General features: G+C 48.8%; 1 protein-coding gene across 2 annotated transcripts in view; it reads left to right on the top strand.

Annotated features, from left to right (window-relative positions):
- LOC139670071 (sodium- and chloride-dependent GABA transporter 2) overlaps nt 1-13,614 on the top strand; it is a 33,528-nt gene extending 19,914 nt beyond the window's left edge. For both annotated transcript variants that reach the window (XM_071551222.1, XM_071551223.1), the window contains exons 8-15: nt 3,243-3,346; nt 6,144-6,268; nt 6,805-6,917; nt 7,064-7,201; nt 8,249-8,351; nt 8,992-9,092; nt 9,509-9,679; nt 10,822-13,614. In XM_071551222.1, the coding sequence (XP_071407323.1) occupies nt 3,243-3,346; nt 6,144-6,268; nt 6,805-6,917; nt 7,064-7,201; nt 8,249-8,351; nt 8,992-9,092; nt 9,509-9,679; nt 10,822-10,941 (975 nt within the window). In that variant the 3' untranslated portion in view covers nt 10,942-13,614. The remainder of the gene's footprint in view (nt 1-3,242; nt 3,347-6,143; nt 6,269-6,804; nt 6,918-7,063; nt 7,202-8,248; nt 8,352-8,991; nt 9,093-9,508; nt 9,680-10,821) is intronic.
- Nucleotides 13,615-15,761: the final 2,147 nt, after the last annotated feature.

The following is a 15,761-nucleotide window of genomic DNA, read 5'->3' as shown; positions in this document are numbered from 1 at the left end:
GACAACAGTCAAATCAAAATACCCATGCTGCCAATGTGCCAGTGAAATCCTAACAGGATAAACTTTACCAGTCTCTTTGGGAGCAGCAGCCAGAGAACAGCAGGATGCTTTTACCTGCAGTGGAGAGAGAGCCCTGCCTGACCCCAGTGAGCCCCTTTATTCAGAGCGGTCTGGGAACAGCTGAAAAAAACATCTATGTGAGTCACTGCAGGGAAAGAAATGAGCAGAAGCAGCAGATTGGGGAGGGAAGATGTGGATTGTCATTTGCTGAAGCAAGTGGTCTGTGTAGCCCCTTGTGAGCCCGTGGGGTTGGATGGGCAGCGATACTTCTGGTCAGAGCCCTGAGGAGGCTGCATCCCATTCTTACCTCAGTGATCCTACAGTCCTAGGAATTGCTGCTGCTGCTTGACTCCATCACTAGTGAGCCAGGAGCACCCATTGCATCAGTCTTGTTGCAGTCCATTGAACCCTAAGCCATTTGGGAACTGCAAGGAGCCTGGGAAGGTCATAAGTGTGTCTTGGTCTTTGGCCCAAGAGCTGTAGTAACTTTTTAAAACATGAAATAATATGTACACAGCCTGAGCTGGTCTCACAGTTATGCTGTCTAAGTAGTATCATAAACTCTGCAAGTCAAGCTTAACTTTATTTACGCTTTCAGCCACAGGCTGCCTGGTTTCAAATAGGAGCATATGCTAAGGCAGGTCCTGTATTCCCTAAAGATATCCCTTTGGGCTGGACTCCCACACAGCCCAGTGTGCATCCCACAGATGTGGTGTTGGGCAGAGCAGGCAGCAAAATGGGGAGCCCACAGAACCTCTGCTGGTCTCTGCTACACAGTCAAGGTTATCACTGGATTTTAGAAATGAGCCGCTTCATAAGCCACAGAGCTAATGAAGTTTGCTGCCTTGATACTTGGCTTCTACCATGGCTGGTAAAGCAGTAGTTCTTTTTCTGCCCCAGGGATATTTCTCATGTCTCTTTTTTGTGTGCTTTATCTGATATTTAACACTGGTTGCGTCTTATTCCCTGTAGCTTTCTACTCAGCGGGGACCCTGCGTTCCTGTCTTTTTTCTTTCACTAACTGTTGTGAAAATCATAGGTAGTTGATATCCTTGAGGTTTCTAACAACTGTTAAATCTGGTTGGAACTTGTCAACTGGGTCTAATGTTATGACAAGCACAGGGTAGGCAGTTTTATGGCAGAAGTCTTGTTATCTTGACAAATTAAACTACAAGGGCTACAAACCCCATGAGAGTGTGTTTTGAGCTTGAATTTGATGAAAAACAAGAGCTCTAGAAATAACCAGCAAAATAAAAAGCAGACCCAACAAAACATTTCACCCCGATCTGTGCAAAGATGTTTAAATTATTGATGCAAAGGTGTCAGCTGGTTCAGCTCACCTCAGTGCCTTGCTGTGCCTAAAAGGTAACTGCAAAGTGAAAGCTGTGCCCTTACTGCCCACAAGCACAGTGGTGCTTTAGGAATCAGTTTAAAAAAGGGCTTTGATCTTTTTCTAATATTTTTGAAATTAAAAAATTGACCAATACTCTGTTCTCTAAATGCATCTTCCCATTCATCTCCTCCAAAGTGTAATATATACCAAGGTAAATTACTTTTTTGACTTCATAGTGCCTTGAATTAGCTGTTCAGTCCCACCTCATCACCTGCCCCTTCCCACTCTACAAGTCAGAGATTTGATCTCACTCTCTGTTTGATCTGAAACCCAGCGTCCAGGGTTTCCATGGACTGAAGTGGAGGTTGTGGGGTCAAACAATAGACAAGTTGTTTGCAGGACAGTCAGGGAGAGCAGTTTCCCCAAATCTAACCCTAGCACTGCTTCTCTTTCTCTCCCTATGGGCAGCCCTAATGGGGTTTGCTTCGGTAGGCAGGGAGAGGATTCATTCTGTGCATCTGTGCCTTGAGCTAAATCCAGAATTTCCTCCAGAAAAATGACAGCTAATGGGATCGTAACCTGTCTTCATAAGGCCCATCAGTCCAGGAAGGAGAAGAGGTAAATATGAAACAAAACCTCTTGCCACATAATTGGACTTTGGCCAGTATGGAAGAGGAAAGTCAGAACCATGCATTGGTAAGGGTGGCCTGAGCAACAGGGATGTCTGGGCAGGTGCTGCCTCAGGACTTGGGGTCTTGGCTGACAGGTACAAGTGTGATTTGAAGTAATCAAAGCAAAGGTGGTGCTTTCCATTAACTCCTGTTTTTCTCAGAGGTGTTCTAGGGCAAGGCTGGATTTTGTCTGAGAGCTCACTGGCACAGGCGGGAGAGGAGACTTTTCTCATAAAATTGTCCCTGTAATACTTTTCTTCTGCTTTTCTTTCTTGACTAGCTTATCTTTTGTCTCAAGAATGTGGCTACCCTTGAGCAGTGGTTGAATGTTTGTCTCATCTCTGTTTTATAAACCCCTTGGGAAAAAGGATCTTAGAAAACAGAGGTTTATTTAACAATCTTTGTCATTGCTTCCTTCCTCACTGTTGGTTCCTGCTTTTGCTGTTCTCTGCAGAAGGCAGTGACAGAGGTGGCAGTGGTGACTGCACACAGCCAGGCTCCCAGATCAAATTTGGCATTGACAAATGTCAGCCTCAGAGCGCTGGGACGTGTTATTGACAGTGAGAGCAAAGTGCCTCATGGGAATAACAGTCGGTTTGTGTGTTCTGTTAGGAACTGTCTTTTGCAAACAACTCTGTTTATTTCTAGCACTCCTCTCCTCTCCAGCTAATTTTCTTTCAGGTTTTGGAGCCTTTACATTAGGTTTTGGAGAGAAGGACCACCACCAGAAGCTGTATGTATCCATCTCCCAGTGGGAGACCAGGCTTACTCAAATCAAGCGCCCCTTCTCTGGTAGCAGAAGGCTCCCTCAGCCTTCATGGAAACTGTTTATCCAGTGTCTTCCTGCTGGAAGGCTCTGGATAGTTGCAGGGTTCTGTAGTTTTTTCAGAGAAAGAAAGAGATGGTGATGAACAGCTACATGTGATGTAGGCTGACAAGGCTCCTGATGGGTCCTTTCCCTTTGGGACTCTTAGCCCCACTGGGTGCCTCACTGAGCACTGTAATTCCTGGCACCAACCTGCCTCTGGAGAAGGCTTTTTTAAGTGCTGGGTACTACTGACCTCCCAATCCTTGGCCTTTCTGCTGCTTACAGTAGCCTCTGGGTTCTGACTCTTCACATTAGTGCAGGGTCTGTGCTGTGCCTTGTCTTCTCACCTATGTTTGCATCTCCCTTGCAGGTCTGGATGGATGCAGGCACTCAGATCTTCTTTTCGTATGCAATTTGTCTGGGATGCCTGACAGCTCTGGGCAGCTATAACAAATACCATAACAACTGCTACAGGTAACTCTGCTGCCTAGAGTCTTCCCCTCCCTGAACATCAGTGGAGTGCTGGAGGCTACTGGCCTTTTAAAGTGTCATGATTTCTGTCTCTACTGAAGGTGTAGGAAAACTATTTCCAGGGGGTTTCACTCCAAATCCAGCTCTCCGTGTTTTCTACCCAAGGGACTTTTCTGTCTGTGCCATGGATGACAAATCTCCTCTTCCACACCCAGCAAAGTTAGATCCTCCTCACTAGCTTTGTGACCCTAACTCATAAGACAACCTCCCCTATTACATGGATGCTGAGTAGCAATAGGGGAAGCAGAGTTATGAGATCTTAAATGGCTCTGGACTAGAGTCCTTTCACCTTTTGATTTATCCTTTTGTGGTTCATTTGGACCTGGTGACTTGAACAGTTGTCAGTGCTCTGGGTTGTTATGTGCTACCAATGGTCTACATAAAAGCCAGCAGATGTGACTTCTGTTTCTTGCATGCTGGATTGCATGAACAGAAATGGACAAGTTGCCAGATAGAATCAGGCTGCCAAACTGAAGTGGTCAGCTGAAAATAAACTCATTTTGATGTAGGTGTACTCAGCACCTGGGGCTGCATTCCCAAGGGTAAAAGGGTAGTGTGAGAGGAAGAGGCCACCTCTAGGTAGGCATGCCCTTCTTTCTTCTCGCTCTTTCTCTGTTGATTCTGTTGCTTCTGGCACTGGGTTTTCCCTCATCTTTCAAATTCAAAATTGTGGTTGTTGTCATTGAAGGTCCAGGCAGACCACTGACTGCATGATCCTTGCTTGGCATCTTCTCTCTCTCTCTTTACCTTAGGAAAAGTTGATTCCTGCTGCAGAGATGCCCCTCTAACAGCAGCTGGGCTGGGACACTCTTTCCATGTCCTGTCTCCCAGGTTCAGTTTTGAGAGAAAAAGCTGTAGGAAAAGAAGAGATAATGGATCTGTCTCTGGCCTGCTGCATGTCCTTGGACATTAGCTCTTTGCATCTCTAGCCTCCTGTGTAGCATGGGGAAGATGACAGGGGCTGCTCAGCAGTAAGGTCGTAAAGGGCTTCAGTAACTGCAGCTGGGAGATGGTGTAGAAGGGAGAGGGATGAGTGTTTGCACACAGACCCTTTATGCTATTTGGCTTTTCTAGGGAAATTGTTCATAGTTTTAGTGTCAAACTTCTGACCAGCCTGTTCCCAGGCACGGCCCCAGCTTTAGTGAGTCAGTTCTGTGCTCTGCAGGCTTGGTTTGAATAGGAAAGCAGAACCAGGCTATAAAGGGGCAGAGGGACAGCATCATGGTGCCCCACTCTGTTATGCCAGTCCAGGTGTTGTAACCTTTGGTGACCTAAAGAGGAAACAACATGGGCAGGAGGAACCATTGTTCATATGGCAGTAGGCCAAGAAAGCGCCGAACAGCACAGACCATTTCTTGTTTTCTGGGATAGTTAGGAAATTTTTCAGGGTTCTCTGGCTCCCTTTCAAGTGCAAATCTGCGGAGAACTCTTTTCTCTGGCCAATTTCCTCCATGTTCCTCCCTACCATGACACCTCTTCTCACCTGCTGGATGACTGGAGAGCACCTTCCAGCCCATGCCTTTCCAAGGAGGGTTTGACCTGTCACGCACACATCCATGGGAAAGAGAAAGAAACACCAGGAAGGGAGAGGAACTATCTGAAAGAAGTGGGAATTTGCATAGAATGACTGAGAATACAATTTAAGTGGACAACAGACAGTCTATATCAACTGGAGAAATGAGGTTCTGGCATGGTGTCCCATTGGGCTAGCTGGACTTGATGGAATGTGCCCCTCCTTCCCAGCTGTGAGATTCATTGGCCTCTTTCAGTCTCTCCTGCCTTAGAAATGAAATGCAAAGGCAGAGCAATGGTATTAGGTGCTGTGCAGTCCTCAACAATGCAAAAAGCTCTGCTTTGGAATGAATAATCTGCATTTGTATGATGTAGGAACTCTGAATGAATTTTACTTTCTCTCTAGAAAAGATTGCAGACCAGGAATAAATCTAGTTAACATTCAAGGAGGAGCAGGAAACCCCCCAAATGCTAGATACCTAAAGACTTATACAGAAAACCACATTGCATTTGCAGAGCAGCATTTAATAAAGTCAGAACAGGCTGAAGGAACACATTCAGTTTGGTTCAGAATATCTCAGAATGATGCTGCAAATGTTATTGTTGTCCCCAGGGTTGCAGTCACAAGAGGACTGGGGAGACTGGAGCGTGAAAAGGAATTGGATAGATAAGAGATGTTTAGTTTAAGGAGTAGATGGATGGGAATGAGATGAAACAGAGAGAAAAGCGAATAGATCAGAGAAAATAAATTGGATGGCTCTGTTTATCTTTTTCTCATAATGCAAAGACCAGGAGATACCTAGCAGTGCTGAGAACCAAGAGGATTGTAACAGGCCTAAGAAATCTATTAAGGAAAAAAGTCCCCTTCTCAGGCAAAAATAAACTCTGCTACAGGAGGCACCAGAGGAGAAAGAGGGGGAAAAAAAGAATTAAAAATCCCTGGCATTCAGATTCAGACAATCTCATGGGCAAGGGCCTTAGGTGAGGAATGCATCTTTGTGCTGTCCTTGGTGAGATTTTCCCCAGGGAGAATCCTGCTGTGTTGTCCACCCTGGGGCATCTCCCTGCAGCTTCTGGTGCTGAGCTGAACTATGAGTGTGCTGGGAGAGACATCCTGATGTGGGCACGGTGGCTGGGGCAGAAGAGCGGGTGCTGTCCTGGGGACTTCTGTGGGATACGGGTCATACCTGGACACCCACCTGGCTGATGCTCTGCCCCCTTCTCCCAGGGACTGCGTGGCCCTCTGTTTCCTCAACAGTGGCACCAGCTTCATAGCTGGCTTTGCTATCTTCTCCATCCTGGGCTTCATGGCAGAGGAGCAGGGTGTGCCCATCGCCGAGGTGGCAGAGTCAGGTGAGTGGGGACTGTGGTGGGATGGGGCTAGGGGGGTGCTGCCACTTGAGCCCCCAGTGATGGGGACATGCCTGCAGGGCACCCTCCCTGGGACAAGCAGTGCTGCAGCTGCAGGTTCCCATCCTGGCAGGCAGCTTTGCTCTCTGTCTCCAAAAGCCAAGGAGAAACAAATGCACATTCATGGAATATTGAGATGTCACAGTTGTGGTTTGAGGTTAATCTAAGCTGCCTCTAAGGGGAAGGGTTGGGGTAAGGTGACTTCATGGCATGTGCCCAATGTGTGCCATGCTCCTTGGGTTCAAAGGCTTCCCCTGGCTCCCAGTCCTTGCAACAGTGATGCAGTCAGTCCCCTTCCATCCCTTCCTGCTTTCCCTCCAGGAGTCTGAGGGTCACGTACAGTGCAAATGTAACTGGAGAGAGAGGCTGCATGGCCCCAGGCTATGCCTAGGCTGGGTGGCTGCCTCCGGCAGGTCTGCACCAGCTGTGCTGTGCCACTGGCATGCCACTCCCCGCTCTGAAAGCCCTTCTCCCTGCAGGGCCTGGCCTGGCATTCATCGCCTACCCTCGGGCTGTGGTCATGCTGCCCTTCTCCCCGCTCTGGGCGTGCTTCTTCTTCCTGATGGTTGTTTTGCTGGGACTGGACAGCCAGGTAAAGGTTCAGGTGCAGAGCAATTCCCTGCCAGACAAAAGCCACCATCTCTCCAGGACAGGCTTCAGCATGGCTGAGGGGAAGCCAGTGGGGCTGGGAAGCTGGTAAGGATGGGTTGACAGAGATGGGATCTCTGCTCTTTGCAGTTTGTATGCGTGGAGAGTCTGGTTACAGCTCTTGTGGACATGTATCCCACCATCTTCCGCAAGAAGAACCGCCGGGAGACCCTCATCCTGCTGGTCTCCATCATCTCCTATTTGGTTGGATTGTTGATGCTCACAGAGGTATTTTGGGCTCAGATCACCTGCATGGTGTTTGATGGGGTCCTGGTGGGTGGTGGGTTATGTGCTAGGGCCAAGAGCTTGCTGCAGAGTCCCACCTTGCTGCACAGCCTGAAGGAGGCTGCCTTGCCTTCCCCGTGCCGTTTGCATTTTCCCTTCCAGCCCTCACCCCTTGTGCCAGTCACAGTCCTGACTCTTCTGCCAAGACTGATAGCTGGAGCTATATTTTTGCTACTTATTTTGGCTACAGTTTTATCTTTACACAAGCCAAACCTTTTACAGCTCTAACCTGTTGCATATTAGGGGATTGCCTTTGTCCTTCTCTTTCCTACTGAATGAAGCTACATGAACACGTGACGTAAAGAAACTCAGTGGGCCTGAGAATGCCCTTCACCTTTTATCCTGATTTCCTCTATTAGCTTTGTGATGAATTGCCTGGAAGTTAAACTGTTCTGGTTTAAAACCTTTAAGTGTGCCTAGCTGTTGTGTGTGTGTGTATTGATGCTGCCATGATACTTTTTGCACTTTCTGTTTTCATTTGGGCATAATTTTGAAAAAGCTGTCTCTGATGTTGCACCTTCAGCATCATGTCTGGTCTTACCCACAGGCCTTGTTTTGTAGGCAGCCCTGCAGAGCTGGGCAGTGAAACAGCCAGGCTGCATGCACAATTACTTCCTTCTGCAAATTAGGAGTCTAAATCAGATGGATTGTCTGTCTTAAGGGGTTTCCATACTCAATTCCAGCTAGAAGAGTTGCTTTGTTTTTTTCTTCTAAAATATCCCCACAGTGTCTGGCAGTCTGTAGCCCTTCATGAAACGAAGAGTTGCAGAGACTCCCAAGAGCAGGGTGGCTGCATGTCTCCATCAGGCCCTGAGCACAAGGGACATGCCCTTTGCTGTTGGCTAAAACCCTGTCCCAGAGAAAGGAAGGTGCCTCCAGCTCTGGGAAAGAGGTTGAGTTTGTTTCCTGCTCTGGCTCTTGCTCTTTGCCTGATTTCTCTTCCCTCTCTCCCTCCCCACCTCACCTTGCTGCCCACTTGGCCCTTCCCAGGGTGGGATGTATGTCTTCCAGCTCTTTGATTACTATGCTGCCAGTGGCATGTGTCTGCTCTTTGTGGCCATCTTCGAGACTCTGTGCATCGCCTGGGTCTATGGTGAGTATGAACCAGGGGGGGATCCCCAGCTCTGGTCTCTCAGGCTCTCGCCTGGTTCATCCTCAAAATGCTGATCTGCAGCTCAACTTGGTAATTGCTTCGCAGTGCAAGGCAGACATCTAAACCCTTTCTTTGGAGCCCCTGGACTCAACTGGAAGGGATTTTCTCACAGGAACACCCTGGGGGATCTGCTTGGCAGACATCCCCTGCACGCTCCTATGTGCTCCTGCTTTTGAGGCCCTCCTTCCTTGGGGACTTGGAACTGTCTGAAAAATCTTTTTCCAACCTGTGTATAGAAGGCTCTGAGGCCCTCAAACACTTATGAGAGCTCTCTTAGCCTTGACATTTGCAAGGGATGTGTAAAACCTGGGTTCAGGTCCTAGACTTGGAGATGCTGAGGGGCTGGCCCTGCTGACCCATTGGACTGGTCTGGGGAGAGAGGAAGTTAGTCCAGGACAAAGCCTGAAACTGGCCACACTCCTGATGAGCTCTCTGAGAGGACTGTTGGCTATGCTGAGACTACTGCCTCATTTTCTGGGGCGCACCCCAACAGTGGTGCAGCAGGACCCTGGACATGCAGATCCTGCTGCCCTCCTTCCCTGGTGGCAGTAAGGGATCTCATCCTTCCCATTTTCCGCAGGTGCTGAGCGTTTCTACGACAACATTGAAGACATGATCGGCTACCGACCATGGCCCATCATCAAGTACTGCTGGCTCTTCATCACCCCTGCTGTCTGCATGGTGAGAACCACAGGAAGGGGAGCTGTGGGGAGGAAGATGGGCAGAGCTGGCTGTCTGAGATACAGACACCTGCATATGTACAGAGGGATGTGCATATGTATGGGGGTTATGTGGCCTGTACTATGTGGCCTCTTGTTCTATATGCTCGTAGCTTTGGGGACCAGGTGTGCTGTTGAACCAAGTGGAGCAGGGCTTGGCTCATCTATGACAGAGGTGTTTGCTGGTGGCATGAACTCCTTGATGCCATGACCAGCGCTGCCTGTGGGGGCTGTCCCAGCAAAGCTTGTCTGTTGCTGTCCTGGGTTCCTCTTTGTTACCATGAAACTCTCCATGTTGGCACTCACCAGGAAGATCTCTCTTTGCTCATGGTCTTGATTCTCATTCTCTTTTTTTCTTGGTTTCTTTCACCTCACCAGGCAACCTTCTTGTTTTCTTTGATCAAATACACCCCACTGACTTACAACAAGAAGTACGTGTACCCGTGGTGGGGTGACACCCTGGGCTGGCTGCTGGCCCTCTCCTCCATGGTGTGCATTCCTCTCTGGATCGTCTACAAACTCTCCACCATCAAAGGCTCTCTTAGAGAGGTGAGGCTGGTGCTCTGGGTCAGGGCATGGGCTGTGCTTCCATGTTGAAATCCAGCCTTGCAGGGGTATCATTTGTGTGTTGCAGGTTAATTAGCAGGAAGCCCAGAATAATTCAATTGAATGAGTCCATGGTTATAACAGACTTGGGTTTTTTAAGTTCTGTATTGCTGGAGGGTTGCTCCAAGTTGGCTGTTGCCTCTTGGTGCCGGTTTTTTACAGCTTTTGTCTCTCTGTCAGTACTAATAGGAAAAAGGCCATTGGAGAGGATAAAGATGATCTCCATGCTGTCCTTAACTGAGGCTTGAGGACTTGCTCCTAGCAAGCTCCAGACATCCTGAGCATTGGAGTCAGCTGAGTTCACCAGTCTATGGCTGAGGCCATAGTGACAGAGTGGAGGGGATCATTGAGGGTTTGGAGTTTCCATCACAGTCTCAGGTCTCCCCTCCTTCCAGAACTGTTGTGATCCATTGCTGGCTGCACTGGACCTCATTGGGAGGACAGGGAGGTGGAAAACCAGACCTTGCTCCAGACAGGCATCCCATCCCTGCCATGGCTCATGGTTTCAGGGAGAGATTTCACAAACAGTCCTGAACACCCAGGATCCCACCCGTTCTCTGCCTCATGAAAGCATTCAGGAATGTGCTGTGACAGCAATTGGCCCCTGATCCCTGTGTCCATCACAGACAGGGAGGAGTGGACACAGCTGTAGGGGCATGACAAGGGCCATGCAGCATGATGTGGTGTGAGAATAGCCCCTTATGCTCTTGTTGTCCCAATTAAAGCCAAACCTGTTGCACAGGCTCACCCTTTGCAATCTGTGCTGATGGAGGAGATGACCTGGAGGTACTTGGTCACCAGCCTTTCTTTGGACTGTTTTCTAGCCCTGGCCTGGAGCAAATGGAGGACAGAGCTTTCCTACCATGTCTCAGATCTTTCATGTGCCCAGTGCTTGTCTTGGGACAAGTGGTTGGAAGATGACTTTCTGAAATGCTGACTGTCCTTGTTTTGGTCATCTTGAGCATATAGGGATGAGACCTACAGCCCTGCCTGGCTGGCTGAATGAAACCCATGACTAGAAGGGGAAAGCCCAGATCACCTTTTTGTCTTAGCAGCTGTGTTTAGTGCCTGTCTTTGCCTTCCAGAGGTTCCGCCAACTCACCTGCCCACTTGAGGACTTGCCTTCCAGGCCAGGCACAGGACAGCCCCTTCCCTCCACCAGAGCTGGCCTCCTGATGCTGACAGAGCTCGAATCCCATTGCTAGGACCAGTGTGGCCCTCCTCCCCTCCCCCAGGATGGTTTCTATACAGCCTTTACCACCTGTTGGATAACACAAGGATTCTTCACTTGCCAAGAAGAAAGGGATTTCTGGGCTGAGCTCCCTTCTCTGGAAGATTTGAAGGGCTGAGGAAGAGGCTGCTGTGGAGATGGTCTGTGTGGAGTTAGCAATGCACCTTAATTCTCTCCCTGGAGAGGGCTTTGAAGGGGCAGATCAAGAATTGGTGTTCCTGAGCATCCCCAGGCTTCTGATGAGCAGAAAGGAAGGACTGACCCTGGAATGGAGAGTGTCAGAGAGTCTCAGAGGTGTGGCTCCAGTATGGACTTCAGGAGCTTCTCCATTCATTCTATTAAATCCATGTTTTCCCCCACTAGATCCGCTCTGTCTCACTTTTGTGTCACCAGCATCCCTTGCCCACACCATGTTAGGTGAGCTGTGTGTCAGTGGACCTGTGCTGGGCATTCAGGTCTGGATCTCACGGGCACAGTGGAATGGGAGGGTGGCCGGAGGAGACAAAGCTTGGGTAAGCCCCTGTATGTGGTAGGCCTGGGATACCCCAGGTGATGTGAAGAGTGCAATGCCACCTTCTGCTGGAGCCATTGCCAGCTCCCAGACAAGTGTCATCAGTCTGATGAGTCACTGGGCTACTCCTGGGGTTTGAGAAACACATGGATTTGCATTTTCTTCATGCAAGTGAGGGATCATGGGAAGCTTTCCCTGTCTCTTCAGGTCTATGTCGTTTTTAATGCTGACTTGCCTTCCAGGTGCTCTAGGGCCAGTCATTTTGGTTTTCCTTTGTATGGAAGAAGCGCTGAGTGGTGGAAACGGAATCTGCATGTTGTGTCAACAAACAGGGCCCCTCGTTTGCAAGCGGTTTGGGTAAAAAAACAGAGAAATCAAAGAGCTGGTGTTGTAAGTGCTTGTAGTCCCAGCATCCGAGGAGGGCAGCCAGAGGACATATAACCCTGGGAAGCTGGATGACTCCCAGGAAACCCTGAGGAAGCTGGAGCCTGGACAGAGCTGAGCCAGGAGCCGGAGGGGCTCAGCCTCCCGAAGCACAAGCGGACACGGGTGGGCACCACGCTACGGTCGAGGCTTCTGATGACGCGGGCAGAGGAAGACGCGAATTAAAGCGAATTAAAGCAAATTAGAGCAGTCCACGCCATTAGCCACAAGGTGGCCCCAGGACCTCACCTACGGCCGCCGCTCGGGATGGGGTCCCCGGCTGGGCGGCGATGGGACACACCTGGGTCGCGATGCCCCGGCCATCCCCGTTTCCTCTTTCCCGGGCGCCTGTCGGGGTTTTCTCGGCAGACATCAGCCTCCCACAGGGAACGGTGACCCCAGCTGTGGCACGTACAGGTTTAGACCTCCAGGCAGTGGCAAGTTCTTGGGTTTGGTTTTTCTGGGCTTGGTTCTCCACGGTTTAGTGTTTTTGGAGCCTGGTAAGCAGAGATGGGAGATAGGTCCATGACGGAAAGCAGCCATGGACTCTTTGTTCCTGGACGCCGTGAAACTCTGATGGGCACCAAGTACTGAGGGATTGCTGCCGGAAGGCTTTGTGATGTGCAGATTTAACCTCCAGGAGGGAGAGCCCACTGATCTGTTTTCCTCTGGGGCTTCACTGTTCTCTTCCAGGGTGGCTGTGGAAACCTCATCTCATTGCCAGCCTGTTTTCCACAGGGATTCTGAGGTCCTTTGCAAGGCTGCATGTGCAGCCATGGGATATGGTACTGGCTGGCAGAAATTACTCCCAGAAATGAGACAACAGAGTTCAATACAGAAGTTTTTTCCTGTTGGCTTTTTGTATGAATCATATTAGAAGCTCCAGCAGCAGATATTTTTATTCATGTAATTTTAACCTTAAACACAATTATACTACCATTTTCCAGTAATAAGAGGCATGGTCCACTGGGAAGAAATTTTAACTGTAATGGAAAAGAGTAATTGTCCACAGCTGACTCCAAAACATGGCTGATGCAGAAAGTCTGCTTGGCTACATGTAGGCAAAGTGTGATTTTGCTGAGAGGCTTGTGACTTGCTTTGTTTCAAAGTAGCCTGGTGTCCAGTGAGTCGGGCAAGTGATTTATTGATCTGGTTATATATGAGCCAGGAAACCTCCCAAACCTGTGTTCCCACATGACGCAATTGCTGTAAAGCTTTGGATGAGTGAGGCAGGTCAGATAAACAAGAGGACCAAAGGTTTTGCTGAACATTTTTAAATAAATATCTTGTTTCTGATAGGAATTTAAGAACCTATGACACCTGGCTTGAAATATGAATCAAGTATATTCTGTGTTGCCCATTAAGAAGGTTGATGGACTAAATCTTGAAATTAATATACTTGAAACTTTCAGACATGAAATCTTTCACAGCACTTTTTAAGACCTGGTGGTTAGAGGGAACTTTGGTGAAATTTGGAGTATGGTGATTCTTCATGATTTGGATTGCAGTGAAAGTGGCTTTCATTGAATTCAATATCAGCCCAATATTCCTTGCAGTCTGTGGAATTTACGCCTACTTATACCTTCTCCACCTGGGGAGATCCTTATGTCCATGTCGTTTTAGACAGGAAATGTGTGGTCATTGGAAATTTACCATTTTCAGAATCTAAACCCTGCAATTTAGCCTGAGAATTCAGTCCATTATTTTCTAGATAATGGGCATGAGATTAAAGACTCATTTTCTTTCACAGTTTTGTGGTTTTTTTCATTTTGTTTGGTTGTTTGGTTGGTTTGGTTTGTTTTTTTTTTAATGAGAAGTTCACCTAAAAATAAAGCAGCCCCTGAGTTTCTGCCCCAGGTTGCTAGTGCTTGGAAAGGATGACCTTTCCATCCATCTGTCTGTGAAAACAAGGCTCTGCTTTTCCTGTACTGTGGTGTTTGCTTCAGTGGTGCCTGGGGAAGTCTCAGCCCTCCTTATCTATGGATAGAGATGCCCAAATAGGGCAGCTGAGAGACTTCAGATCTCAGGGATGGACCTGTGGAGCAGGATGCATCTGCTGCCATGGAGAGCATCCTGAAACCTGGCCCTCCCAGTCTGTTTGAAGAGATGCCTTGAGAGGTTCTTCTCCTTTTGCCATTAGTGATATATACAAGTTTTCCACAGCTATTTAAAAATGATGTATTGTGAGTTGTGTTGCACGTTTTGGTGACAACAAAGGTGGATGTGTTGGAGGAAGATGGGCCATGGTGCATAAATGGAGAAAACAGAGTAAGATTAACATGCTAGCATGTGGGATACATAATCCTGTGAAGCAGAGATCCCCAAATAATCTGTTAAGTGTGTCCTACAGGCAGGTGCAAATGAGCATATCCCACAGAGCAGGGTATTTGGCTGAGCCCTTGTCTGCTAAAGTGGTTATCAGCCTGCAGGATGGGGATCTGCATGGTGCAGATAAGGGAAGCATGTGTGTGGGAGCACAAGGACAGATGCGGGAAGCTGTTACTTCTAGGAAGTTACCAGTGGTTTGGTTACTCCCTTCTGCATCTGACCTGTCCAGGGTTGCGTCATTTTGGGCAGCAACATGTGCTTCTCTGTGCCTGCAGGCCGACCTTGTCCTTCCTGTCCTGCTGCCCTGTATGCTGGAGGTGTTTGCTGTCACAACACACGTCCCATAGCACCAAGCTCAGCTGCCCTGAGGAAGCAAGAAGAGAAAGCAGGAGCAAACAGGCACATACCCATGTGTCTCTGTCTGCCTTTTTACTGTGATCCTCCTTGGTCTCTGATCAATAATGAGCACTGCTGTGAGACTCGAAAAAGCTGCTAAACTACATGTCTCCCTAGCACTGCTAGTCCTCTCTCCTGATCACTGTTATTGACAACACTGGGTTGCTAAACCATTTGCCCTTTACTCATCCTTTCCCCCACTGTTAATGCTGTGAAACAGGGGATGTCGTACCCTGCCTGTACTTCCAAAGATGAAGGCTCCCGGCAGCCTCCTTGGGAGCCTGGTGCTGGAGTCCATCATGGTTCTGTGGGGTCTCCTTAATGCTTGTTACTTTTGTCATGTTAACTAGTGATTAGTTACGGTGGAACTGTTGTCAGAAGCCACAGAAGTTAGCCATAGACATAAAAGATAAATTATGTGCATGTCTGGAGAAGAATCCTCTGCAAACAGTGTTCAGTTGGTTAGGCAAGTTCTTGGCCAAGGAAGCAGCAGCGTTGTGCCCAAGGAGGAAACATTTCTCTAGTTTTGTTAGCAAAGGTATTAAACAGTGGGAAAAATGAGAGCAGTGATGGCTTCTTCTGCCTCAGGTGGCCCAGGAGGTGGGCAGCCAGGGCTGCAGGCTCTGCTGTCTCCAACACAAGTCCCAGTGACTGCCTGATGTTTGTAAAGCAGGAGCACATTTTGGATTCACCCACAGCGTGTCATGCTCACGGACCTCTCCCAAAAACTGGGCTGGAGGGAAACTGACTTGTTTTGGCTTGAATCCTTGTGCCTCGCTGGCTCAGGGATGAGGGAAGCATTGTGGGGCTGAGGACTTGCTGCTGCCAGGGAGTGTGGCTCTGGCATGGACTGCTCTTGGCAGCCTGCTGCTCTGAGCTGGCTCTTCAGCTGGCATGTCAGAGCTGGCTGAAAGGGAGGAAAGGGTGGGGTGACCCAGCTAAAGGGAAAAGCCAACAGGTGTTCTGAGAAAAGGTAAAAAGGGAGGCAACGATGCACTGCCAGCTGGCAGGTGGTGAGCAGGGTGGGGAGGAGGAGACCTTTGAGGAGGTACAGGACACACCTGAAGTTGTGGTTACCCATCCATCAGGGTAAAGACTGGTGCAGCAGGCTTAGTCCTGGTCTCCAGCTGCCCTGG

The sequence above is a fragment of the Pithys albifrons genome, chromosome 3 (genome assembly GCF_047495875.1).
Source record: "Pithys albifrons albifrons isolate INPA30051 chromosome 3, PitAlb_v1, whole genome shotgun sequence".
Classification (NCBI taxonomy): Eukaryota; Metazoa; Chordata; class Aves; order Passeriformes; family Thamnophilidae; genus Pithys; species Pithys albifrons.
Note: the sequence above shows the minus strand (reverse complement) of the source record. Positions and strands in the feature narration are given on the sequence as shown.